We start from the raw sequence: 27,641 nt of genomic DNA, 5'->3' as shown, positions 1-27,641 counted from the left end.
CAAGAGATCCACAATGAATGGTATATGTGAGAGTTTACATTTATGCTTGTATCAGGGACGGGACTGACCGTTCGGGCAACCGGGCAGTGCCCGAGGGCCAGGAGGCTCTGCCCAGGTGCCTGCCGCACACTACAGCCCTCCCCGGTCCTACCTTTAAAGGCACACCACTGGTGATCTAGTAGGCTTTGGGGGGGGGGGGACACATGTTCTTTCCTGCCCGTTGTGCTGCCGCTATTCCCCTTGCCCAGCACCGCCACACTTTAAAAATGGCGGCCAAGACTCCCTGCGGAAGTCTCGCGAGTCATAGCCGTCATTTTGAAAACACGGCGGCACTGGCAGGCAGGGAAATAGTGACAGCGCAGCGGGCAGGTAAGAACATGCTCCCTCCCCCCGCAGAGACCACTAGCCCTCCAGGGTCCTTCAGGTAGGACCCAGAGCAGCGGGGGGCGTTGGTTGCGGCGGTAGGGGGTTGCGGGGGGCCCAGACCACCCTTAGTGCCCGGGGTCCAGACCATTCTCAGTCTACCCCTGGCATGCAATGCCTCCAGTGCCTAATCTCATGCATTTACTTATCATGGATATCCTGAAAACCAGCCTGAGAAACACGTCATTACTATATCCAGAGTTTCACCTAAAGAAGTTTAAGTGTGTTTTCAAGGAGTTAGGCAGCAGCTTAGCATACAGTGCAGAAAACATGGAAAGAGTCATTTTGTTTATCATTGATTTCACCTAATAGGCTTATGTCTTGATCCAGTGTATGCCAATAGAAATAGCAGGTATTTGTATTCATGCTTTTACTGTAGTACATGTATGTGACATTTAGAATCCCAGAAACATTTACACAAGAATGACAGTAAAATACTAATATTTCAGTTGTCTTAAATCAGGCCTTGGTACATTTTCTTGATCTAGGAGCCAGTATAAAAGTCTAGGAGCCAGACTTGGAATAACTGGAATTTATTTATTCATTCATTCATTCATGCACACTTATAAATTGTACATTATAATGTACTCCGTGTAATGTACAGCAAGTTACTTACTACTGCAGCAGAAAAGGAATGGGTAAAAGGCTACTGCTCCTCCCATCACCCACTTGCTACAGCATATCTGGCAATGTAGAGAGGCTAAGGGTGGGTGGGGCGGTCTTACCCACTTACCTACTCCCAGAAGGTGCAGCCTTAGCCTCTCACATTTCCCACCCTCTCCCTACAGTGGCAGCCTAGAACCTCTTAGATTGTAAGCTCTTTGAGCAGGGACTTTCTCTCTTTGTTAAATTGTACAGCGCTGCGTAACCCTAGTAGCGCTCTAGAAATGTTAAGTAGTAGTAGTAGTCTTAGATGGTGAGACAGCTTAAAGATCTGTAAGAACATTGTTCTGAAGAAATGTTATTCCAGTAGGATTGCACAAGGTGGTAATTAGGCTTGTGACCATTTTCAGGTAGTAAAGTTGTTGTTTTTTTTTTCTACTCCAGCTCGGAATCTAACAGCAGATCCTTCTGCAGACGAGTTAGCCATTTATTTCAGGTAGAAAGTTGTTGATTAGAATTCAGTTGCTGCTTTGCAGTTGATGAATTGGAGAAGTTACATCATCCGACATGTGTTGATGATCCTGTAGGTTTGTTGTGGGATGAGTTCACATTAATGAAAGAAGCACAGTTAGTAAATGGTTTGATAAATTTGACTAAGAGCTCTTCTGACCTAGACCCATGGCCTACCACTATCTCATCATTGCTTCCGCCTGTGTCATGTCCTGGTTGCTCTTTTTATTGAATTCCCTTTTATCTGATGGCTGCTTTCCGGAGGAAATAAGTACTATAATGTTGACACCGTTTTTGACGGAGAATGGAAGAGGCTCTACATATACCCCAAGTGGTGTGTGTGAATGGCTTCACCAGAATGGAGACCTAGAAAGGTAAAAATCAAAAGCTATTGAATAAAACAGGTGTGACACAAGCTAAAGCAAAATTATTTTAACAAGAAGCCATTAGAGTCGATATATAGAGGTATAAAGTTATTCATCAGCAGCAGCTCCTCTCACATAGTAACATAGTAGATGACGGCAGAAAAAGACCTGCACGGTCCATCCAGTCTGCCCAACAAGATAAACTCATATGTGCTACTTTTTGTGTATACCTTACCTTGATTTGTACCTGTCTTTTTCAGGGCACAGACCATATAAGTCTGTCCAGCAGTATTTCCCGCCTCCCCCATCCTAGCCTCTCAACCACCAACCCCTCTTCCCCCCGCCACCCAATTTCAGCTAAGCTTCTGTGGATCCATTCCACATAGTGCTGTAGCTCATAGCAGCTTGCTTGGACGACTACTCAGAGAAAAAATTATTAGTACAATATAAGAGAGAGCAATCTTAGGCATTTACTTGTATCAGCATTACCCTTGTATTCTGATGAGAAGAGATGCCTCTTCCGTTTGCACAATATACTTCACTCTGTTGCATATATTGATGGTTATAATTCATGTATATCTATTGACCACTTTTCCATGTTATCTCATAATTGGGTTAATTTTAATTTATTTGTAAGGGTTTATATATTCTTACTTAGTTTTTTTATGATTTGATTTATTTGACTGAGTTTGGATGCCAACATATTTTTATTGGTTTGTTTAGTTATTCATACAGTTTGGTTGCCCCTGATACAGCCCATATTGAGCAAATCATGGCCATGTTGTAAGTTACCTAATAAGTCTTTTGCATTTTTTTTTTTTCTTGTTTCCATCTTGGATTTTGTGAATCAATTGCCTTGTTTTAGTACCACAAGGGAGGTTAACTCCTTTACCAACCATTTCTCCTAATTTAGAAGGCAATTCCATCACCCTTCAGATAATGGTTTAGAGTCTTGGTGTTTGGATAGATTCTATTTCAGAAGGGAAGTCTCTGGTTAATCCTTTAGTACCTTCTGTATTTCAGAAACTGTGATTTTTACATAGAGCCTTTTTTTTAAGATGACTTACAGAAATTGGTTCATGCCATCTTTTTTTTTCATGTTTGGATTATTGTAATTCTTACTCCAAATAAGAGCAAACACTAAACTACAGATACTTGTGTTTAGAAATTTTCAGATCATTGTGACTCCTGAGGCAGGCAGTTGCACCGAGTTGAGTCCTTCCTCTGACCTCTTTGTCAGTGGAGGATTAAGGGGCAGTGGAGGGTTAAGTGACTTGCCCAGAGTCACAAGGAGCTGCAGTGGGAATCGAACACAGTTCCCCAGGATCAAAGTCCACTGCACTAACCACTAGGCTACTCCTCCACTCATTCCACCAATAAGAGCCAACCTCATCAGTGATGTCACAATGGCTTGATTGCCCGATACTTGGCTCACTTCTGGTATTGTGATGTCATAAGGGAAAGGGAAATAGGACTTGATATATTGCCTCTATGAGGGTTTTGCAACTACATTCAAAGCGGTTTACATATATTCAGGTACTTATTTTGTACCAAGGGCAATGGAGGGTTAAGTGACTTGCCCAGAGTCACAAGGAGCTGCAGTGGGAATTGAACTCAGTTCCCCAGGATCAAAGTCCACTGCACTAACCACTAGGCTACTCCTCCACTAGCAGCATTCCATGTAGAAGCCTGCACTTGCAGATCACCAATGCGGCCGCACAGGCTTCTGTTTCTGTGAGTCTGACGTCCTGCACGTACGTGCAGGACGTCAGACTCACAGAAACAAAAGCCTGCGCGGCCGCGTTGCTGATCTGCAAGGACAGGCTTCTACATGGAATGTTGCCAGTGGAATAGCAACATTAACATTCCATGTAGAATCTCAAATAGTAGCAACAGAATCTCAGTAGTAGCAACATTCCATCTAGAATCTCCAATAGTAGCAACATTCCATGTAGAATCTCAAATAGGGAAAGGGAAATGGGACTTGATATACCGCCTTTCTGAAGTTTTTGCAACTACTTTCAAAGCGGTTTAAATATATTTAGGTACTTATTTTTTTTGTACCAGGGGCAGTGGAGGATTAAGTGACTTGCCCAGAGTCACAAGGAGCTGCAGTGGGAATCGAACACAGTTCCCCAGGATCAAAGTCCACTGCACTAACCACTAGGCTACTCCTCCACTAGCAACATTCCATGTGGAATCTGAACTAGTAGGAACATTCCATGTAGAATTTCAAATAGGGAAAGGGAAGGACTTGATATACCACCTTTCTGAGGTTTTTGCAAATACATTCAAAGCGGTTTACATATATTTAGGTACTTATTTTGTACCAGGGGCAATGGAGGGTTAAGTGACTTGCCCAGAGTCACAAGGCGCTGCAGTGGGAATCGAACTCAGTTCTCCAGGATCAAAGTCCACTGCACTAACCACGAGGCTACACTCCAAGGCTAGAGGAAAACAAAAGAAAATTATTAGGGCAGAACCCCCACTCCCCTGACCTAGCACAAACAAGGTGAAAGAGCTGAAGAAAGGAAGCTCCTTTTATATTGCTTTTAGGGACTGTTTTACTAAGCTGCGGTTAAAAAAAAAAAAAAAAAAAAGGTCCTGCGCTAGCAGGAGCCGTTTTTTTTTTTTTTTTTTGCTGAATGCTGATGCCTTCTTTACTGCAGTGGATAAAAAGGCCAAAAAAAGACATGGCCATTTGGTAACCCCCTGCAGAAATATTTTTCAAATATTTACGCTAGCGCCGGAAATGCACACTGGGGGAGTGGAACTACCGCTGGTGCCCATATTGGGCCACAGTAGTTCCAGATTGGCAAGTGGTAAGCCTGCGTTGGGTGGAGGAGTAGCCTAGTGGTTAGTACAGCAGACTTTGATCCTGGGGAACTGGGTTTGATTCCCACTGCAGCTCCTTGGGACTCTGGGCAAGTCACTTAACCCTTCATTGCCCCTGGTACAAAATAAGTACCCGAATATATGTAAACCGCTTTGAATGTAGTTGCAAAAACCTCAGAAAGGCAGTATATCAAGTCCCATTTCCCTTTCCCTATGACATCACAATATCAGAAGTGAGCCAAGTATTGGGCAATCAAGCCATTGTGACATCACTGATGAGGTTGGCTCTTATTGGTGGAATGAGTGAAGGCGGAGTGGGGATCTGTTTTATGCAGATCTGTTGGTCTGTGTTTAATTTTATAGATCTATGTATCTATCAAGAGAGAGACGGAGATTATTTTATTTATTTATTTTTTTACAATAACGTTGGCATTTGTCATTCATTGACTCCAAAGTTTCCTTTTTTTTTTTCACTTTTTTTTTCACTTTTTTGTTGATCCTCTTCTACTTCTGTTTCCCTTACTATAATTCTTTACATTGAGGCGTTTCGAAAATCTTGCTACAAAATAAAACAGCTAATTCTGTTTTAAGTCTAAATTTGAAAGAATAACTAGTAGTTCATATTGATTTTAAAATTTACGTTTTGCTTTCAAATCGTTGTATAGGAATTGTCTGTCTTATTTGGTTCCCTCTCGACCCTTTTGTTAATAAGTTTGAGTTAGTTTATTTTCTATGTTTTGGCATCAACACAGAAAAGCAGGTATTAGATGTGAAACAGTATTTAAAATTTAGAAAACATTTGAAAATCCTGGCTATTTAACAAATATCCTTGGTAGACACCAGCAGGTTCTAGATATGAAGGAGATTTTTTGAACCCTTCCTGATGACGGCAGCGCTAAAGAATACGTCCCCTGAGGCAACCATAATCAGCAAAACAAGAGACCCTTGTTTGGGACTAGATGACTTATTTTTTTTCTTTAAAGATCTTGTTTGAAAATGATAACCACATCAGCGATGGTTGCCCTCTTGTTCAAGTGTACAGCGCTGCGTACATCTAGTAGCGCTATAGAAATGATAAGTAGTAGTAGTAGTACTTTTGAGGTTTGAAAGTTACTGGCTCCAATATTTTTGCTTTACAGGTCTGGAAACTCTTCAAGTGAAGCGCTTTCCCACTCATGGCAGGCTCAGTGCGGCTTACATATTGTATATAGGTACTTATTTGTACCTGGTGCAATGGAGGGTTAAGTGACTTGCCCAGAGTCACAAGGAGCTGCAGTGGCAATTGAACTCAGTTCCCCAGGATCAAAGTCCACCACCCTAACCACTAGGCCACTCCTCCACTGTTGCTACTATTTGAGATTCTACATGGAATGTTGCTATTCCACTAGGTCGGCCCTTGCAGATCACCAATGTGGCCGCGCAGGCTTCTGCTTCTGTGAGTCTGACGTCTGCGCAGCCTTCTACATGGAATGTTGCTATTGGAATAGCAACATTCCATGTAAAATCTCCAATAGTAGCAACATTCCATGTAGAATCTCCGATAGTATCTATTTTATTTTTGTTACATTTGTACCCTGCGCTTTCCCACTCATGGCAGGCTCAATGCGGCTTCTATGGGGCAATGGAGGGTTAAGTGACTTGCCCAGAGTCACAAGGAGCTGCCTGTGCCTGAGGTGGGAATCGAGCTCAGTTCCTCAGGACCAAAGTCCACCACCTTAACCACGAGGTCACTCCTCCACTGTTGCTACTATTTGAGATTCTACATGGAATGTTGCTATTCCACTAGCTGAAACCACTTTAATCTCCACACTAACAAATCTTTGGTAAATATAATCACGCCCTTCACAAATCCAAAGACAAGAACTATGTGTAAGCAAACAGTTCATCCAAAAAATAGCTTTCCTGTATTTTCACTTATTGATTTTCTATTTTTTGTATATTTATTTATATATATTTTAGGAGCCCTCGGAAGAAACCACTTCAAGGCAACTTCATTGTTTTTTGCCTAGTGGCATAGTCTCTCTTCATTGGGTCATTCCTTTGTTTGACTATTTATGAATGCTGTTGCAAACACTCACTACAAAGTGCTCAAAATATGTGCGTGCTCTAAGTGCAAAATAAATGAAATGAAAACTTAAACGTAAACTTATCTTAAATTGCGCTACATAAATCTTGCTGTTGGAGTCCACTTAGGCTTCCCCTAAATTACGCGTAAGCCTAAGTGGACTCCAGCAAGATTTATGTAGCGCAATTTAAGATAAGTTTACGTTTAAGTTTTCATTTCATTTATTTTGCACTTAGAGCACGCACATATTTTGAGCACTTTGTAGTGAGTGTTTGCAACAGCATTCATAAATAGTCAAACAAAGGAATGACCCAATGAAGAGAGACTATGCCACTAGGCAAAAAACAATGAAGTTGCCTTGAAGTGGTTTCTTCCGAGGGCTCCTAAAATATATATAAATAAATATACAAAAAATAGAAAATCAATAAGTGAAAATACAGGAAAGCTATTTTTTGGATGAACTGTTTGCTTACACATAGTTCTTGTCTTTGGATTTGTGAAGAGCTATTCCACTAGCAACATTCCATGTAGAAGCTGGCCCTTGCAGATCACCAATGTGGCCGCGCAGGCTTCTACATGGAATGTTGCTATTGGAATAGCAACATTCCATGTAGAATCTCCAATAGTATCTATTTTATTTTTGTTACATTTGTACCCTGCGCTTTCCCACTCATGGCAGGCTCAATGCGGCTTACATGGGGCAATGGAGGGTTAAGTGACTTGCCCAGAGTCACAAGGAGCTGCCTGTGCCTGAAGTAGGAATTGAACTCAGTTCCTCAGTTCCCCAGGACCAACGTCCACCACCCTAACCACTAAGAGATTGCTTTTTGAAATTTTTCCATTATTTATTTATTTATTGCATTTGTACCCCACTCTTTCCCACATACAGCAGGTCCAGTGCGGCTTACATAGTAAAAGAAAGCATCTTACATGGTAAAGAATACAGTAAAAACAAGGAAATGTAGGAACAGTATTATAAATTGTGATGATCATAACTACTTACATTATGAAAGGCATTACAAAGGACATGTGAAAAGAACATGGTGGATGCTTGGAATGCCCTCCCGCGGGAGGTGGTGGAGATGAAAACGGTAACAGAATTCAAACATGCGTGGGATAACTATAAAGGAATCCTGTGCAGATGGAAGGGATCCTTAGGAGCTTAGCCTAGAATGGGTGGCAGAGCTGGTGGTTGGGAGATGGGGCTAGTGCTGGGCAGACTTATACGGTCTGTGCCGGGGCTGGTGGTTGGGCGGCGGGGATAGTGCTGGGCAGACTTATACGGTCTGTGCCAGAGCTGGTGGTGGGAGGCGGGTATAGTGCTGGGTAGACTTATAGGGTCTTTACCAGAGCTGGTGGTGGGAGGAGGGACTGATAGTTGGGAGGCGGGGATAGTGCTGGGCAGACTTATAGGGTCTGTGCCAGAGCTGGTGGTGGGAGGCCGGACTGGTAGTTGGGAGGTGGGGATAGTGCTGGGCAGACTTATAGGGTCTGTGCCAGAGCTGGTGGTGGGAGGCGGGACTGGTAGTTGGGAGGCGGGGATACTACTGGGCAGACTTATAGGGTCTGTGCCAGAGCTGGTGGTGGGAGGCGGGGTTGGTGGTTGGGAGGCGGGGATAGTGCTGGGCAGACTTATAGGGTCTGTGCCAGAGCTGGTGGTGGGAGGCGGGGTTGGTGGTTGGGAGGCGGGGATAGTGCTGGGCAGACTTATACATTCTGTGCCAGAGCTGGTGGTGGGAGGCGGGGTTGGGGGTTGGGAGGCGGGGATAGGGCTGGCCAGACTTATACGGTCTGTGCACTGAAGAGGACAGTACAAATAAAAAAGTAGCACATATGAATTTATCTTCTTGGGTAGACTGGATGGACCGTGCAGGTCTTTTTCTGCCATCATCTACTATGTTACTATGTTAACTTGATCCTTTTGTTTTGTATGTGAATTAGTTGAAGCTGAAACTACTGAGTTAAGTCACTATTCTTTAGAAAATCAAACAAGAAGTTTTTTTTTTGTTAATCATTTAAATCTTGGATTCAGAGCTGAAGGAAGCAGCAAGATTCAGTCACGCATTGAACAGCAGCAGCAGCAGCTAATGCGAAATGCAAATAAGACGCCGAGCAATGTCAAAACTTCTCCAGCCAAAGAGAAGTCTCCTGTTTCTCCAATGGATGACATTGAGAGAGGTGAGTTACAGTGAATTATGTTGGAAGCTATATCCACTTGTGAGTGACGATAGGAAAATGTTTTAACCTGTTGATTTTATCAACTGCATTTTTTAAAATCAGTAATTGTACAAAGCAAGATCTTCACACAGACGGTGACCTCACAAAGTGGGTCGTGGGCACAGCTGTTTCAGATCAGTGGCACAGTTATGAGCTGTTAACTTTTTTTGTTTGTTTTTTTTAATGCATTAGCACCTCAGATGCAGTATAAATTGAGAAACCCACTTGATGTGTGAATGCTGTCTGATCAGTGTAGACCATAATTCAGCATTTTTCTATTTTAAAATTAAAACAAAAATTAGGGCTGTATTTTGGTTAAAAATTTTAAATTGAGATTAATCACAATATTATACCGCTATCAGAAGCAAGCAGAAATGACGTTCCAGTCATCTCTCCCTTCCCTGCGGCCCCCCACCCCATGCAACGTCTTTCCCCCCCCCCCCCCCCCCCCCCCTGTTTCTCTGCACTCCCCTACACCCTCCTCCCTCTGTAGCTTCCAAGTTACTGGTGGACTGATCAGAAGCAAGCGCAGGCGCTAGAGGCTGTTAGAGCTATACTAGCACCTGCGTTTGCTACTGCCCCATGATCAGCGCCCCCGAGCGTGTGAAACAGCGCGCTTGCGGGCTCTTGAGTTGCAACTAGCATGCAAATGCATACACAACAGGGCTCTTAGCATAAGCAGCATGCAAATGCATGTTAAACCTATTCATCCCCAATGATCGGCAACCAGCTCGCCAAAGATTGGCTCGTTGGCCGTGGCAAACCCTACGCCAGCCCAGAGCTGGCGTTAGGGTTTGCAGACCATTGGGGAGGAATGGTGAACCCTGTCCAACATGCATTTGCATGTTACCAGCCCCCCCCCCCCCCCATAGCAACAGGGTGCTGGAAGTCCGGCAGACCTCTGATTCCCCCGACCCCTCCCTCCCGGACACAGGTTCATGGTGGGCTGGAGATCCGCTGGGTCTCCAGCCCCCTAACCTCCCCCCTCCCCAGCATCTGTCTGATGTCCCTGGTGACCCAGTGGGCTGTGGGTCAATTCCCCCCCCCCCCCCCCTCCATCTGGTGGTGTAGTGGCCCTTCCCCACCCCCTACCTTCAGTTGGCGGAGGGAGGTGGCCTCCCTCCTCTTCCATCAGCGCCACCTAGAAAATGGCGGCGCCCAGCCCTGCCCAGTGCATCCTGATATGCGCTGGGCGGGGCTTCACACCGGGATGCACCGGGTAGGGTTGTGTGGCACTGATGGCAGAGGAGGGAGGCCCCTCCTCCAGCTGAAGGTAGGGGGGTGGGGAAGGGCTTCTAGACCATCAGGTGGGGGGGGGGGGGGTATTGACCCGCAGCCCACTGAGCCACCAGGGATATCGGAGGGATGCTGGGGGCCCCATTTACAAAGCCACGCTAGAGGTGTGTTAGTGCTTTTAGCGTGCTTTAACTGTGTAGGCGCCCACAATATTCCTATGGGCACCTACACAGCGCGTGCTAATTTTGTACACGCGCTAAAAATTCTAACGCATCTCACTAAACAGGGCCCTAAGTTAGTGTGTGTAGCAGTGGCGTAGCCAAGGGTGGGCCTGGGTGGACCCAGGCCAACCCACTTTGGGCTCAGGCCCACCCAGTAGCAGCACACCTATGGTGTGGATGGCAGGGATTCCCAAGCCACACCAGCCAAAAACTCCCAACAACTGTCCCTCCTGCATAAAGTACCTTGTAAATAGCAGATCTTCGCCTGCAGCGACTGATACATACTATTCGCACTGGCCCCCACAGCCTTCCCTCTGATGTATTTCCGCCTATGCGGAAACAGGAAGTTGCATCAGAGGGAAGGCTGTGGGACCAACATGAGCTGTGTGTATTAGTTGCCGCTCGCTGCCAGTGAAAATCTGCTATTTAAAAGGTATTCAGGGGAGGGGGATGTTTAAAAGATCATATGGCATGCAGGCGAGAGAGGGAGAGACCAAATCACTTGTGGGACAGGGTGGAGTTCCTCTGCCCACCCAAAATTGGGTGTCTGGCTACGCCCCTGGTGTGTAGCAAGCTAGTCCGGGTGCAGAATGAGTGTATAGTCAGTCACCCTACCCATTAAAGGCTTGGGAGAAGAGCCAGGCTTTCACCTGCTTCCTGAAGCAGAGGTAGTCTCGAGTTATACGTAGCCCCTCTGGAAGTAAATTCTAGAGCGTGGGGGGCTACTCCTGAGAAGGGTCAGTGGCGGGTATCAAATTGTACAATTTGTTTTGATGAAGGTACAGATAGTGATGCTGCTTGAGAGGTCCTTAGAGGTCTGAAAGATGTGTAAAGGGCTAACTTATTCTTTTAAGTACTCTGCATAATGAAGTGTGAGAAAATTCTGATCCAGAGTTCATAGATTCAGGCTTCATGTATGAAATGTTAGCTTATCATGTACTTTCACACAGACAAGAGATCTAGTTCCTGTAGTTTCCTATACAGTGATAGTTTACACTTATGACTCTGAAAACATTTTCTACTGTAAAAAAAAGTATAGTGAATCTTAATTATCTTCCCCATACTTCTTGGTACATATTTTTAAAGGTGGTACTGTCATGAGGGTGGAGTACATATCTGCTTGGCACATTCTCTGTGCAATGGATAGATTAGTTCTTAAAAACTGTGGGTGGTTATATTGCCGACTTATGCAGTCCCAAATGTTAAAATGCTGTCATGCCATCATTCTGGTGTAAACTTGCTTCATTTAAATCATTAAGATTTTATAAACTGTTATCTAAATTCATTTTAACTCTGGAGAGGTTTGGCTGCTTCTGTGTTAGTCGCAGTGCTTCATTGGATGAGTGTTTGATAATCTTTGTTTATCAGGGCTGGGTGTCCTGCTTGCTAGAGTGTGCGTTCTGAGCCAGGCTGCTGGTACAGTGGTATCTACCCCCCCCCCCCCCCCCATCTAATCTGAAATTGGGGTACACCTTGGAAGTGCCAGCAAGCGTTCTCTGAATTACCTTTTGCAACACTGAAACACTGCATCAATTACTTTTGTGATCAGCACTGTAAGAGGAATGTAGGATCTTTGAAGTTAAGATGATGGAAATATTTTGACACCAGTAAACGCGTTCTTAACAGAGATCTGGGTTTCCTATTGTATGCATTATTAATGTATACTCCTTAATTTACTGGGGGAAAAATTACTGGTCTACAAAAATTTTTTTTAAACATTTTTATTAAGAACCACTGACAAGCAAGAAACCAGTACAACAAGTATGAAATAACGTACATTTTCAAATCCCCCCCCACCCCCATTTGCCAAGAAACAGAAATGCAGACCCAAGACGCACAGTGTTCACGGTGGTCTTGGACACCATCAAGAAACCCCACCCACCCACCCCAGTGCTCTACAATCACAAATGTAACAGATAGCTTCATGATCTGTTCGGAAGTCTGACCCATATCCAGGACCATATTTGCTGAAAGATTCGCCAAGCTGAAGGAGATCCCTGTTTCACATCAAATCTTTCCCACGTACGTGCAGGACGTCAGACTCACAGTAACAGAAGCCTGCGCGGCCGCATTGCTGATCTGCAAAGGCAGGCTTCTACATGGAATGTTGCTAGTGGAATAGCAACATTCCATCTAGAATCTCCAACAGTAGCAACATTCCATGTAGAATTTCAAATAGGGAAAGGGAAATGGGACTTGATATACCACCTTTCTGAAGTTTTTGCAACTACTTTCAAAGCGGTTTAAATATATTCAGGTACTTATTTTTTTTGTACCAGGGGCAGTGGAGGATTAAGTGACTTGCCCAGAGTCACAAGGAGCTGCAGTGGGAATCGAACACAGTTCCCCAGGATCAAAGTCCACTGCACTAACCACTAGGCTACTCCTCCACTAGCAACATTCCATGTGGAATCTGAACTAGTAGGAACATTCCATGTAGAATTTCAAATAGGGAAAGGGAAGGACATGATATACCGCCTTTCTGAGGTTTTTGCAAATACATTCAAAGCGGTTTACATATATTTAGGTACTTATTTTGTACCAGGGGCAATGGAGGGTTAAGTGACTTGCCCAGAGTCACAAGGAGCTGCAGTGGGAATTGAACTCAGTTCCCCAGGATCAAAGTCCACTGCACTAACCACTAGGCTACTCCTCCACTAGCAGCATTCCATGTAGAAGCCTGCACTTGCAGATCACCAATGCGGCCGCGCAGGCTTCTGTTTCTGTGAGTCTGACGTCCTGCACGTACGTGCAGGACGTCAGACTCACAGAAACAAAAGCCTGCGCGGCCGCGTTGCTGATCTGCAAGGACAGGCTTCTACATGGAATGTTGCCAGTGGAATAGCAACATTAACATTCCATGTAGAATCTCAAATAGTAGCAACAGAATCTCAGTAGTAGCAACATTCCATCTAGAATCTCCAATAGTAGCAACATTCCATCTAGAATCTCCAATAGTAGCAACATTCCATCTAGAATCTCAAATAGGGAAAGGGAAATGGGACTTGATATACCGCCTTTCTGAGGTTTTTGCAACTACATTCAAAGCGGTTTACATATATTCAGGTACTTATTTTGTACCAGGGGCAATGGAGGGTTAAGTGACTTGCCCAGAGTCACAAGGCGCTGCAGTGGGAATCGAACTCAGTTCCCCAGGATCAAAGTCCACTGCACTAACCACGAGGCTACACTCCAAGGCTAGAGGAAAACAAAAGAAAATTGTTAGGGCAGAACCCCCACTCCCCTGACATAGCACAAACAAGGTGAAAGAGCTATTAGATTGTAAGCTCTTTGAGCAGGGACTGTCTTTCTTCTATGTTTGTACAGCGCTGCGTATGCCTTGTAGCGCTATAGAAATGCTAAATAGTAGTAGTAGTAAGAAAGGAAGCTCCTTTTATATTGCTTTTAGGGACTGTTTTCTAAGCTGCGGTTAAAAAAAAAAAAGGTCCTGCGCTAGCAGGAGCCGTTTTTTTTTTCCCTGAATGCTGAAGCCTTCTTTACTGCAGTGGATAAAAAGGCCAAAAAAAGACATGGCCATTTGGTAACCCCCTGCAGAAATATTTTTCAAATATTTACGCTAGCGCCGGAAATGCACACTGGGGGAGTGGAACTACCGCTGGTGCCCATATTGGGCCACAGTAGTTCCAGATTGGCAAGTGGTAAGCCTGCGTTGGGTGGAGGAGTAGCCTAGTGGTTAGTACAGCAGACTTTGATCCTGGGGAACTGGGTTTGATTCCCACTGCAGCTCCTTGGGACTCTGGGCAAGTCACTTAACCCTTCATTGCCCCTGGTACAAAATAAGTACCCAAATATATGTAAACCGCTTTGAATGTAGTTGCAAAAACCTCAGAAAGGCAGTATATCAAGTCCCATTTCCCTTTCCCTTATGACATCACAATATCAGAAGTGAGCCAAGTATCGGCCATTGTGACATCACTGATGAGGTTGGCTCTTATTGGTGGAATGAGTGGAGGAGTAGCCTAGTGGTTAGTGCAGTGGACTTTGATCCTGGGGAACTGAGTTCAATTCCCACTGCAGCTCCTTGTGACTCTGGGCAAGTCACTTAACCCTCCATTGCCCCTGGTACAAAATAAGTACTTGCAAAAACCACAGAAAGGGCGGTATATTGAGTCCTAATCCCTATCCCTTGCTAAAAGTGCCCCTTAGTAAAGCATAAACATTAGGACCCATATGCCCTTCAATTTACATGAACCATCCCCCTACCTAACAAATTTAAAGACATTTCATTTCATTTTTTTGTTTTTTCTTTTCTTTGTCCAGAACTAATGGCAGAAGCTAATCTAATAAACCAAATGAGTACTTCAGACAGTTCATCCGATTCAAAGAGCTCATCGTCCTCTTCAAGCAGCGAGGATAGTTCCAGCGATTCCGGAGACGAGGGTAACAAATCCTCCCACTCTGTCTCTATATCCACGCGTAATTTGCAACCACAACACTCTACCCCAGTCGCGGAGGCTGTGCTCCAAAGATTCCAGGACACTGATGGTCAAATGATGAATACACTCCGTAAGTACATACTCTGGTTAAAAAAAAAAAAAGAATGGGATTTCCGGAATGAGCTTGGTTAATAGCATGTCAACAACCAACAAATTATTTTTGCAGTGGATTTTGCTTCAACTGATAAGTCACCACGGGTCCACAGTAGTTTTGAAGTCTTGATGTTGTGGTGATACTATCTCTCTATATAAAAGGCAACACCAACGTTCTATGAAGCCTCCAGCCGGAAGTGTGAAGGGGGAGAGATATCCGGTTTCCCCATGAGTGTCTGCCCCGCCCTCTCTGTAACACAAACAGTCAGTGAAGGAAAACGCAGCAAAGCAGTGAAGGACTCGGAGGGGGGGAGGGGAGAGAGGGCAGAGGGCAGGGACACACACACTCCCACATGCACACACAAGAAAACCTTGCTAGCCCCCGTTTCATTTGCATCAGAAACGGGGCTTTTTTACTAGTAAGTTAAATAATGCTAATTCACACTTATAAAAATTTATATGCGGCTCCTTCTACAAAGCTGTGTTGGCGATTTGGGTGTGGCAAATGCAGCAAAGCCCATTCAGTTCTTTTGGGCTTTGTCGCATTTTCCACGCTGGAATCGCTAGCACAGCTTTGTAAAAGGAGCCCAGAGAATATAAGCATTTCACATTTATTTTGGACATATAAATGATCATTTGAAGCAAATCTATCCACAGTTTGTGTTTAAATATTTTCTGAGAGGTTTCTTGGTGTACAATGATATGTTTGTGAGGCTTAAGAGGGCAGTCGGCTCTAATGATCTTTACTCCTCTATATGAGCACACCGCTTTGTTTTTTTTTTTTTTTTTGGTGGGGGGAGGGAAGTTTTAGGGCCCTGTTTACTAAGCCACGCTATAGGCGCGTTAGTGTTTTTAGCACGCGCCAACGCTAGAGATGCCCATAGGAACATATGGGGGTCTCTAGCATTTAGCGCAGCTTAGTAAACAGGGCCCTAGTGTTGAGTTTTTAATTTGGTGTAAATTGGGTCTAATTCTTGAATCTAGAATTTTTTTTTCTCTTTTCTTGCTTGGATAATCCAAACATGGAGTAAATGCTCTCCTAATCACAAAAATTATCATTTGCCCCTAAAAAGATCCAATGGGTGTCAAAGAAAACAAAAAACAAAGTTTTACCTCCATAAGAAGTTTCGTCTTATCCATGGAGTCTGTTGAACCACATATTTCTTGCCAATAAGGTTACACATTTGTAATCATTACAGTACAAGCTCAGTATCGGAAAATACTAGGGGCCCTGTTTACTAAGGTGCGTTACTAGTGTTTTTAGCATGCGCTAAACGCTAGAGACGTCCATATATTCCTATTGGCATCTCTAGCATTAGCGTGCGCTAAAAACGCTAGCGCACCTATAGTGCAACTTAAGTAAACAGGGCCCCAGGTATCTTACAGAAGCCTAGATTCTTGAGCTCAAAGTGCTCATTCTATTTTTGTTACAAAGGTTCAGTCTATGATCAGAGTCTTGAAGTGTGTTAGATTAATTTTGCATCATTTTTTTCAGTCATTCTTATGAGAATATATTCAAATAATCACTTGGTTCAAAAATTCTCCAGCAGTGTTGTTAATCCTAGCAAGTTAAAATCTAGAAGGGAAAAATAAAATCTAGGGGGAAAAAAAAACATATCAACTTTAAGTTTTGTGCTTGGCAGAGGTGTTCGGTATATTTACGTTCCATGGTCACAATCGACCTTAACCAGCACAGTAACTCTTAACACATTGTAAACTATTCTATTCTGGTCCAATAAAACACAAACTCATCATTCCAAGTCCCCATATTGGTCAGTGGGGCATCAAGCGGTTTTTTTTTTTTTTTTAAATTTTGATAGATTTGAAATGTTTAGACTACTGCAATCTGCTTCTTGCTGGCCTCCCACTTAGTCACCTCTCCCCTCTCCAGTCGGTTCAAAACTCTGCTGCCTGTCTCATCTTCCGCCAGGGTCGCTTTACTCATACTACCCCTCTCCTCAAGACCCTTCACTGGCTCCCTATCCCTTTTCGCATCCTGTTCAAACTTCTTCTACTAACCTATAAATGTACTCACTCTGCTGCTCCCCAGTATCTCTCCACACTCGTCCATTCCTACACCCCTTCCCGTGTACTCCGCTCCATGGATAAATCCTTTTTATCTGTTCCCTTCTCCACTACTGCCAACTCCAGACTTCGCGCCTTTAGTCTCGCTGCACCCTACGCCTGGAATAAACTTCCTGAGCCCCTACATCTTGCCCCATCCTTGGCCACCTTTAAATCTAGACTGAAAGCCCACCTCTTTAACATTGCTTTTGACTCATAACCACTTGTAACCACTCGCCTCCACCTACCCTCCTCTCTTCCTTCCCGTTCACATTAATTGATTTGATTTGCTTACTTTTTTTTTTTTTGTCTATTAGATTGTAAGCTCTCTGAGCAGGGACTGTCTTTCTTCTATGTTTGTGCAGCGCTACGTATGCTTTGTAGCGCTATAGAAATGCTAAATAGTAGTAGTAGTAGTAGTAGTAATACAGGAAGTAAAACTTACAAAAAAATACCAGATACAAACAACAAAAGCCTTATAATATCAAAGCAAAAAAAAACCCAAACAAAGAGCATATCTGCAATTTGTTAGCAAGACGAAAAGTAGTGAGAGCCAAGAAAAGAGAAAAAAACAATGAAGCAGAATAATTTAAAACAACGAAGGGGGAAAACAGTATTCCCATTAAAAGTAAGAAAGAGGGAGCAAGAGATGACCTGAATAAGCTACATCAACAGATAAACCCACTTAAGACTTAATGCAATGATTGAATAAAATCCTATGCTGCTCATCCATGTTGGCACAAATGATACTGATAGGTATTCAACTGAACATATCAAACGTGACTTCATGGCTCTGGGTCAGACGGTAAAGCACCTAGGTGTGCAGGTGGTGTACTCGTCGATATTTCCTGTTGAAGGTAAAGGCCAAATGAGGGAAGCTTGCATCCTGGAGCTAAATGTGTGGCAGCGTGGATGGTGCCAATGCAAGCGCTTCAGTTTCTTAGACCGTGGGATGATTTTCCAAGAGCTACTGAGCGGTGATTGTGTCCATCCCTCAAGGAAGGGATGAAGTATCTTCAGTAACAGTCTGGCTAAAGTACTAAAGAGGGCTTTAATCTAAATCTGCTGGGGGTGAGAAAAGCCCCAAAGTAATTAATAACCCCCAGGGAGGTAAGATATCAAATACCATTATAGAAAAGGGGAGGGGAAAAGTAACATTTGGAAAGACTTATATACCAATGCCCATAGTATGGGAAACAAATTTCTAGATCTAGAGGCAGGGCCGTGCCAAGGGTCTCTGGTGCCCCCCTGCAGACTATCAGTTGGCGCCCCCCCCCCCCCCCCCCCGGTATAGCACAACAGCGCTTATTTTCCTTTCCTGTGCCCTTGTAGTCTCCCCTCCTTCCTCCCTGATTCTAGCTTGTTCTCTTCCCCCCCCCCCCCCCCGCCCCCCACACACAGAAATTTCCTTGCTTTGTCTTTCCTTTCTTCCCGAATCCCAGCTGGTTCACTCCCAGTTCCCCCAACCTGCAGGGCCTTCAAATGCACTCTTTATTCCCATAACAGGCCCAAGCCATTACAGTAATCAAAAACAAGGGGCAATCATGTGACTTTCATGTCTTATCAAATGATGTCAGCAAAAAACAAAATATATGCGGATCCTCCAAGCAGCACAGTGGCTCTCTCTCCTCTCCTCTCAGCACTCCGACGGCATCGGCAACACCCGGTCCTCGTCCTTCGAAGTTCGGTCGACGTTGACGTGAAATGACGGGACGGCGGTCGGAGACTCGGACTGCCTGCGAGGCTCCAAGGCACGTGTCGTGCGTGGAAGAGCTGGGGGCGGTGCCAAACAGCCGAGCGCTACGCACGGGAAGGCAACAGCGCATGCGCCTAGGCACCAACGCGGTACGGAAGAGGTTTATTTTTTAATTTTTCATAACACTCGACTGGCGCGGTGGCTCCCTTGAAGGCAGGCGCCCACCTGCCGTGCTTTCCCCGCTTACTGGGTTGGCACGGCCCTGTCTAGAGGCTACAGTGATAGAAGCCGACTTGGATTTAGTGATGGTCACAGAGACGTGGTTCATGGCAAGTCATGACTGGGATGTAGTTATACCTGGTTGTTATCTATTTAGGAAGGACAGGGTAGGAAAAAAAGGGTGGAGGAGTGACACTATATGTTAAGAATAGTATTAAGGTGACAGAACTGCAGGACTGATGGGGTAAGGAATAAGCACTGTAGGTTAAACTGGTAAAAGGGAAAGGAAAATGTGTTTACATTGGTGTAACATACAGGTCACCTTCACAGTCAGAAGAAATGGACAGAGACTTAATTGAAGGCGTCCACAAAATAGCTAGGAAAGGGGAAGGTACTACTGATAACTGATTTCAACATGCTGGACATTGATTGGGTTTTCCGTGCTGCTCGGTCATCTGGAAGCAAAGAGATCTTGGATTCTCTACAGGAAGAATTGTTTCAGCAGTGGGTAACGGAACTAAAACAGGATGGAGCTGTCCTAGACCTGGTTCTCACAGACGGGGAAAATGTTTCTGATGTTACAGTGGGAGATCATCTGGCATCTAGTGACCACCGAATGGTGTGGTTCAATATTAAGACAGAGGAGGAGAGATTGAAGGTCCTAGATTTCAGAAGAACTAACTTTGCCAAGATTGGGGAATTTCTCAGGAAAGAGGATGTGAACAGCTGAAGGAAATAGAGCAGCAGTGGGTGAAACTGAAAGGAGCTATTTTAAAGGCAACGCACCTTCATGTTAGAAAACTACATTTAAAGTAAGAGGAAAAGAAGGCCATTCTGGTTCTTGAACATAGTAGCTAAAAAGGTAAGAGAAAGAAGGTTAGCCTTCATACATTACAAGAATACTCAGAAGGAGGAGGACAGGAAAAAAATATCTGGAAAAGCCAAGAGAAGCTGGAAAAGCTGACGGAAATGCAAAGAGACAAATGGAAGAAAAGATAGCTGATACATTAAAATTGTGAGACTCAAAGCTGAGGGGGGAGGAATATGCAGAAACTGATGAGGATAAAGCTGAACTGCTTAACAATTATTTCTGTTCTGTGTTGATGGACGAAAGGCCACGGGTGACCATAGAAAACAAATGCTAATGGGGATGGATGTGTGGTAGACTGAGACCGATTTTCAGAAGACTGTTCAGGAGGAGCCAGCTAAACTAAAAGAAGACAAAGCAATGGGGCCTGATGGAATACATGAACTCTGAGATGTTCTGCTGTCTGACCTCGTCAATGCTTCCTTAGAGTCTGGAGTGGTCCCGGAGGACTGGAGAAGGGTGGTGTGGTCTCTCTGCACAAAAGCGGAAGTAAGGAGGAGGTTGGGAATTATAGACCTGTCAGTCTGATCCCGGTGGTGAGTAAACTAATGGAAACGCTTCTAAAGTGGAGGATCGTGAGGTTTCTCAAATCAAATGGACTGCAGGACGCGAGGCAGCATGGCCTCACTAGAGACAGGCCGTGTCAGACTAATCGGATTGATTTCTTTGACTGTGTGACCAAACAGTTGGATGTGAGAGAGGCGCTAGATGTGGTATACTTGGATTTTAGCAAAGCCTTTGACACAGTCCCACACAGGCGACTGATGAATAAACTGAGTGCCCTTGGTATGGGACCTAAAGTGACTGACTGGGTTAAGAACAGGTTAAGTGGGAGGAGACAGAGGGTAGTGGTAAATGGCGCTTGTTCTGAGAAAAGGGCTGTTATCAGTGGTGTACTGCAGGGTTTGGTCCTTGGGCCAGCTCTTTTTAACATTTTTGTGAGTAATATTGCAGAAGGGACTGTCTGGTAAGGCTTGTCTCTTTGCAGATGATACCAAACTGTAATAGGGTAGACACCCCAGAGGGTGTGGAGGGTATGAAGAAGGATCTAGCGAATCTTGAAGAATGGTCTGATAATTGGCAACTAAGATTTAGTAAGCGATATCTGTCATAAAACATATAGGGGACAGGCTTAGGAACCTCAACATGTGTACGCTGGAAGAGGGGCACGAGAGAGAGGGGTATGATACAGACATTTAAATACCTTATTGGCATCAATATACAGGAGGCGAGCCTTTTTTAAATGAAGGAAAACTCTGGAATATGGGGGCATACAATGAAGTTAAGAGGAAATAGACTTAGGAGGAATCTAAGAAAATACTCTTTTCACCGAAAGGGTGGTGAATGCGTGGAATGGCCTTCTGGTGGAGGTTGTGGAGACGAGGACTGTCAGAATTTAAGAAAGCGTGGGACAGGCATGTGGGATCCCTTAGGAAAGAAAGAGTTAGTGGCTACTAAGGATGGGTAGACTGGATGGGCCATTTGACCCTTATCTGCCGTCATGTTTTAATGTTTCTACTGTTGTTTCCATAAGCCAGGGGTGTCGAACTGCAACACACACCAGGCTTTCAGGATATATCGAATATACATGAGAGGGATTTGCATGCACTGTTTCCATGTGAATATATCTCATGCATATTCATTACTAATCCCTTAAATGAGGTCCCTCTTTTTTTTTTTTTTTTTTTTTTTCTAGTTACACATCTTGAATAATGATGACTATTAAGTAACTATTTGTTTATACTTTCAATGTCTTTATTATGTCACATTACATAAGAAAATCCACTTTTACCTCAATTCTTTATGGTTCTCATGTACTCCATTCATTCATTACTCTCACACCTGATCCTCAATCTTATTACATTCAGTCTCTCTTTTTTTCTATAATATCCAGTTTACCCTAGGGGATAGACCGATACAAACTTCAAATTTTCTTATCAATTGCACCGAGTTTCTTGTACTGTCCTTCAAAATCAGAACTCTCCAGATTGAGGTGCTACAATACCCTCAAACGTCATGTACTTCCTTCAGACTTGTTACACGAATTCTCTGAGCATAATGTTCCTGCAGATCATACATATTGCCGGATAAGGTCCTCCAGTCACTGTATCATACTTCTCCCTTGGTGTTCTTAGTGGATTTCAGTATAATTCTTACATACTCCCATTCCAATCACCAGCTTGGTTTTCACTTGATGTGAACAAATCAACAGCACCACCCGATGTTAAACCCTACGCCATCGATGCATTTCACACTGTTGCATCTTCAGGGGTTCAACTACAACTGAACACACAAGAACCATAGATATTCCCTATTCCTGTCAATTCTTACTTCTGTCTATTAAAGATAACTGTTACAAATAGTTAATAGTCGTCATTATGCATATTCATTAGGGACATCGTGAAAACCTGGTTTGCGTTCCTCTAGGATTATAGTTTAATATGGCTGCTTTAGGAGCCCTGGTCATAGCAAAATATCCAACTTCATTGTGGGACCTCATTCACTACATTTGAAAAACAAAATAGGAATGGGGATTCCACTGGGACTTTAATATATTTCTGTACTTTTGAATTCTACTTAATTATATGTTGAAATGTGATGTAACTGTTCTGTTACTGATCTGAGTCCTTGTGGAAATAGGGTGTTATATAAATGTGAAATGAAACTCCACTCAGAAGTGTAGATGACGTGGACTAGAAAAATTTTTTTTTTTAAAATTCCTCAGTCCTTGCCGTGGTGTTTTCTAACCTGATACAAATTCGACTTTTTATCTAAGAAGGGAATCATTTGCTGTCTGCCACCTGGTGACCTCTAGTGGTGATTTACAGATAAGAGCAACTTCACTTAGGGGTCCTTTTACTAAGCCATGGTAAAAAGTGGCTTGCGGTAGTGTAGGCGCGGGTTTTGGGAGTGCACACGTACCAAAAATGGATGTGTGGCAAAATCAAAATTGCCACGTATCCATTTTGGGTGTGTGAGCTTACTGCCAGCTATAAACCTAGTGGTAAAGAATCTGCACGGTAAGTGTCAGATGCCACTCTGCGCGCGTCCGAAAATAAAAATTATTTTTTCAGACGCGCATAGTGGACGCACGCCAAAAATGAAATTACCGCAAGGGGCACGCGGTAGTTGGGCGGTAACTCCGTTTTGGCACTTAGGCGCTCATAGAGCCTACCGCGGCTCAGTAAAAGGGGCCCTTAAGCTATGGTTTTGATTTATATCTTGATACAGTGCAAGACGACTCCTATTATACTTTTTGATATTAAACCAAAAAAATTATTATGTTTTTTTTACTTCTAGGAAGTGACTTGCATTTGAGTGAATCTGGAAGTGACAGTGACGAATGAATGCAGCACTTATTTCCATCCAGGAACCTTCCGTCCTCTTCCCTTAATAATGCAGCAGCACCTGTAATTTTTGCACTAAGAATGACAAATACTTAAGACCGAGGTGGATATTTTCAACTTAAAATAAAGGAAGAAATATGTCTTAATTTTCCACTAACTGCTCTGTATATCTCATCCTGAAATGTAGGCAATGCTCATGTGGCTAGCTTTTATGTGCGTTTCTAGAATTATTGGGTTGACAATGAATTAATGCAGACAGATCTGATTTTTCTTAACTTTACTGCCTGTTTTGTTTTGTTTTTTTTCTGAGAATTTGCTTGCAAATTACTTTAAATGAACTTTAGGGGAAAAGCTTTTCTGTTTTAAAGAAATGTTTCCTTTTCATCTATTCTAAATGCTAATTTCTGATCCTTTAGTTATGTATATTTAAAATATTCAGTAGAAGATGGACATGTTCGTACATTTCATACAGCAGTGAAGAAGTTTGAGTAAAATGATGCATGTACATATTTTGTACTTGTCTCTGTTAAACATTGATTTTTTTTTTCCCCCGCTAAATATCTGTTTGTAAATTGGCTGTCTCATTCCTCTTTGTCTTTGAGACTCATTGTAGTTCCCTCTTTATATTGTTTCATTCTAGAAACATACGTAAGAGGCTTTTCTGGCCACTGAGGCCATGCCTGAATTTTACTGAAAATAACTACATGTGAGTAAGGTTTGACCCTCTTGTATAAGAGCTAGAAGTTGTCAGGAATACGATTGATCGCGTACTGTTGTATAGTACCAAAGTAACCAAGAAGATCCAGTTTGCCTAGAATCCAAGGAGAGCATCTGCCATTCCTAAGCTTTTCTACATCTACAATTTTTTATTTTTAATTGGCTTGTGGCAACTCTCTTCTCCAGGGTTCCTCATGTTTTGTATCATTTTACTGTTTACTGTCTTTTTGCTGTGCCTTGTTCTACAAAAAAAAAAAAGATACAAGCCAAATTGTAATTATAAAACTGAAATAAGGTAACATACTTTTTTAGGTCTGGGAACATGAGTAATAAAATAGACTATTTATCATTTTAATTCAGAATTGACTGTGGTTCCTTTCTTTGCCCACCCCCCACCCCCACCCCATGATGAGAAGAGTGATGTTCAGGTAAAATGCATGCACCATGTAAAATATTAAAGAATTCACTTTTGTGTTTAAATGAGTCAGTATTCAGCCTCCAGTCGTTGATGTACAGTGGTGGAAATAAGTATTTGACCCCTTGCTGATTTTGTAAGTTTGCCCACTGACAAAGACATGAGCAGCCCATAATTGAAGGGTAGGTTATTGGTAACAGTGAGAGATAGCACATCACAAATTAAATCCGGAAAATCACATTGTGGAAAGTATATGAATTTATTTGCATTCTGCAGAGGGAAATAAGTATTTAATCCCTCTGGCAAACAAGACCTAATACTTGGTGGCAAAACCCTTGTTGGCAAGCACAGCGGTCAGACGTCTTCTGTAGTTGATGATGAGGTTTGCACACATGCCAGGAGGAATTTTGGTCCACTCCTCTTTGCAGATCATCTCTAAATCATTAAGAGTTCTGGGCTGTCGCTTGGCAACTCGCAGCTTCAGCTCCCTCCATAAGTTTTCAATGGGATTAAGGTCTGGTGACTGGCTAGGCCACTCCATGACCCTAATGTGCTTCTTCCTGAGCCACTCCTTTGTTGCCTTGGCTGTATGTTTTGGGTCATTGTCGTGCTGGAAGACCCAGCCACGACCCATTTTTAAGGCCCTGGCGGAGGGAAGGAGGTTGTCACTCAGAATTGTACGGTACATGGCCCCATCCATTCTCCCATTGATGCGGTGAAGTAGTCCTGTGCCCTTAGCAGAGAAACACCCCCAAAACATAACATTTCCACCTCCATGCTTGACAGTGGGGACGGTGTTCTTTGGGTCATAGGCAGCATTTCTCTTCCTCCAAACACGGCGAGTTGAGTTCATGCCAAAGAGCTCAATTTTTGTCTCATCTGACCACAGCACCTTCTCCCAATCACTCTCGGCATCATCCAGGTGTTCACTGGCAAACTTCAGACGGGCCGTCACATGTGCCTTCCGGAGCAGGGGGACCTTGCGGGCACTGCAGGATTGCAATCCGTTATGTCGTAATGTGTTACCAATGGTTTTCGTGGTGACAGTGGTCCCAGCTGCCTTGAGATCATTGACAAGTTCCCCCCTTGTAGTTGTAGGCTGATTTCTAACCTTCCTCATGATCAAGGATACCCCACGAGGTGAGATTTTGCGTGGAGCCCCAGATCTTTGTCGATTGACAGTCATTTTGTACTTCTTCCATTTTCTTACTATGGCACCAACAGTTGTCTCCTTCTCGCCCAGCGTCTTACTGATGGTTTTGTAGCCCATTCCAGCCTTGTGCAGGTGTATGATCTTGTCCCTGACATCCTTAGACAGCTCCTTGCTCTTGGCCATTTTGTAGAGGTTAGAGTCTGACTGATTCACTGAGTCTGTGGACAGGTGTCTTTCATACAGGTGACCATTGCCGACAGCTGTCTGTCATGCAGGTAACGAGTTGATTTGGAGCATCTACCTGGTCTGTAGGGGCCAGATCTCTTACTGGTTGGTGGGGGATCAAATACTTATTTCCCTCTGCAGAATGCAAATAAATTCATATACTTTCCACAATGTGATTTTCCGGATTTAATTTGTGATGTGCTATCTCTCACTGTTACCAATAACCTACCCTTCAATTATGGGCTGCTCATGTCTTTGTCAGTGGGCAAACTTACAAAATCAGCAAGGGATCAAATACTTATTTCCACCACTGTATTTCTAAATACTGACAGCTGTGGGCTGATTCAATGCCCCAATTATTCAAATACTGGTCTAGGACCAGGCACTGCCGTTGTTTATCCGGGTAAGCGCAAGCCACCGGCACTAATCCAGGTACTGGCTGAATATTGGCTGGAACCCAGGTAAGAGTGTCACTAATATGACAGGTTTCAAGGCCCCCCACCCTACTCCCTGGAAGTGGTCCCAGGTGGTCTAGCGGGTCAGGTCATGAGCAGACCTCTCTGCTCCCGCCCCATTTGAACCTGGTTCAAAAATGGCGGTGCTGACCCCTAGCAGTAATCTCACAATAATACCACTAGAGGGGTTAGCTTTCCATACGAGGACCTGGAAGTAGGGTTACCATTTTGTGTCCTCTGAAAAAGAGGACACATGTCACGCCCCCTTCAGGTCCGGGTTCCGCCCCTATTTCCCCCCCCCCCCCCCCCCCGTCACATACCCCCCCCCCCCTCACTTACTGGTGGTCTAGTAGAGTCTTCTCTTCGGGGCAGGAAAGAGCCCCCTCTTTCCTGCCCGGAGCGCTGCCTGCCCTTGCCTGCTGCATCCTCCTCGGTATGGCTGGGGATTCAAAATGGCCACCGAGAGTTGAAGCGGCCTCGCGAGAGTTCAACTCTCGGCGGCCATTTTGAATCCCCAGCCAGACCGAGAAAGATGATAGACAGGGGAGGCAGCGCTCCGGGTAGGAAAGAGGGGGCTCTTTCCTGCCCCGAAGACGTCACTAGACCACCAGGGAACATGGTAAGGAAGGGGAGGGGACGGGAGACCAGGTCACCAGACCCACGGCGCCGATCACACGCCCACCGCACGCACGCGCCTGCTCGCACCCGCGCCCACGTTTGTCCAGAAATCCGGACAAACGTGGGCGCGGGCAAAATCCGCCGGACGCCCCGGACATGCCCTCAAAAAGAGGACATGTCCGGGGAAATCCGGACGTATGGTAACCCTACCTGGAAGTAAAATACAGTAACAAAATGTTTGTTTCATGTATCCACACACTAAAACTGCCAAGTAAAATAAACATTCCAGAAATGCTTTAGAAAACGAAGTAGCAAAAACAAACTGCGTAGTTTAGTTGTGTAATTTACCGATTAGTTACCGCAAAACCTGTCCCTTATCACAAAAAAGACGCGATACATTTTGATTGATGTTTTGAATAACCTGTATGTATATAATAAATATTATAGTGAATAGGAAGGATTTCAGCAGGACTTAACCAAGTTCGAGAGCATGTAATACGAGAGTGCCTTTATTCAGTTTCCACCTCATGACCGCTCATGAGGTGTCCCATGATAGTTTTTTTTTTTTTTGTTTTTTGTTACATTTATACCCTGTGCTTTCCCACTCATGGCAGGCTCAATGCGGCTTACATGGGGCAATGGAGGGTTAAGTGACTTGCCCAGAGTCACAAGGAGCTGCCTGTGCCTGAAGTGGGAATCAAACTCAGTTCCCCAGGACCAAAGTCCACCATCCTAACCACTAGGCCCGTGCAAATCACCAATGTGGCCGCGCAGGCTTCTGCTTCTGTGAGTCTGACGTCCTGCACATATGTGCAGGACGTCAGACTCACAGAAACAGA

General features: G+C 44.1%; 1 protein-coding gene across 1 annotated transcript in view; it reads left to right on the top strand.

Moving 5' to 3' along the window:
- Nucleotides 1-24,291, top strand: part of EAF2 (ELL associated factor 2) — a 91,554-nt gene extending 67,263 nt beyond the window's left edge. The window contains exons 4-6 of the mRNA XM_030210318.1: nucleotides 8,834-8,979; nucleotides 14,757-15,002; nucleotides 23,173-24,291. Of these exons, the coding sequence (XP_030066178.1) occupies nucleotides 8,834-8,979; nucleotides 14,757-15,002; nucleotides 23,173-23,219 (439 nt within the window). The 3' untranslated portion in view covers nucleotides 23,220-24,291. The remainder of the gene's footprint in view (nucleotides 1-8,833; nucleotides 8,980-14,756; nucleotides 15,003-23,172) is intronic.
- The last annotated feature ends 3,350 nt before the right edge of the window (nucleotides 24,292-27,641 follow it).

Source organism: Microcaecilia unicolor, chromosome 7 (assembly GCF_901765095.1).
Source record: "Microcaecilia unicolor chromosome 7, aMicUni1.1, whole genome shotgun sequence".
In the NCBI taxonomy this organism is placed as follows: Eukaryota; Metazoa; Chordata; class Amphibia; order Gymnophiona; family Siphonopidae; genus Microcaecilia; species Microcaecilia unicolor.
This window is presented reverse-complemented; position numbering and strand designations above follow the sequence as displayed.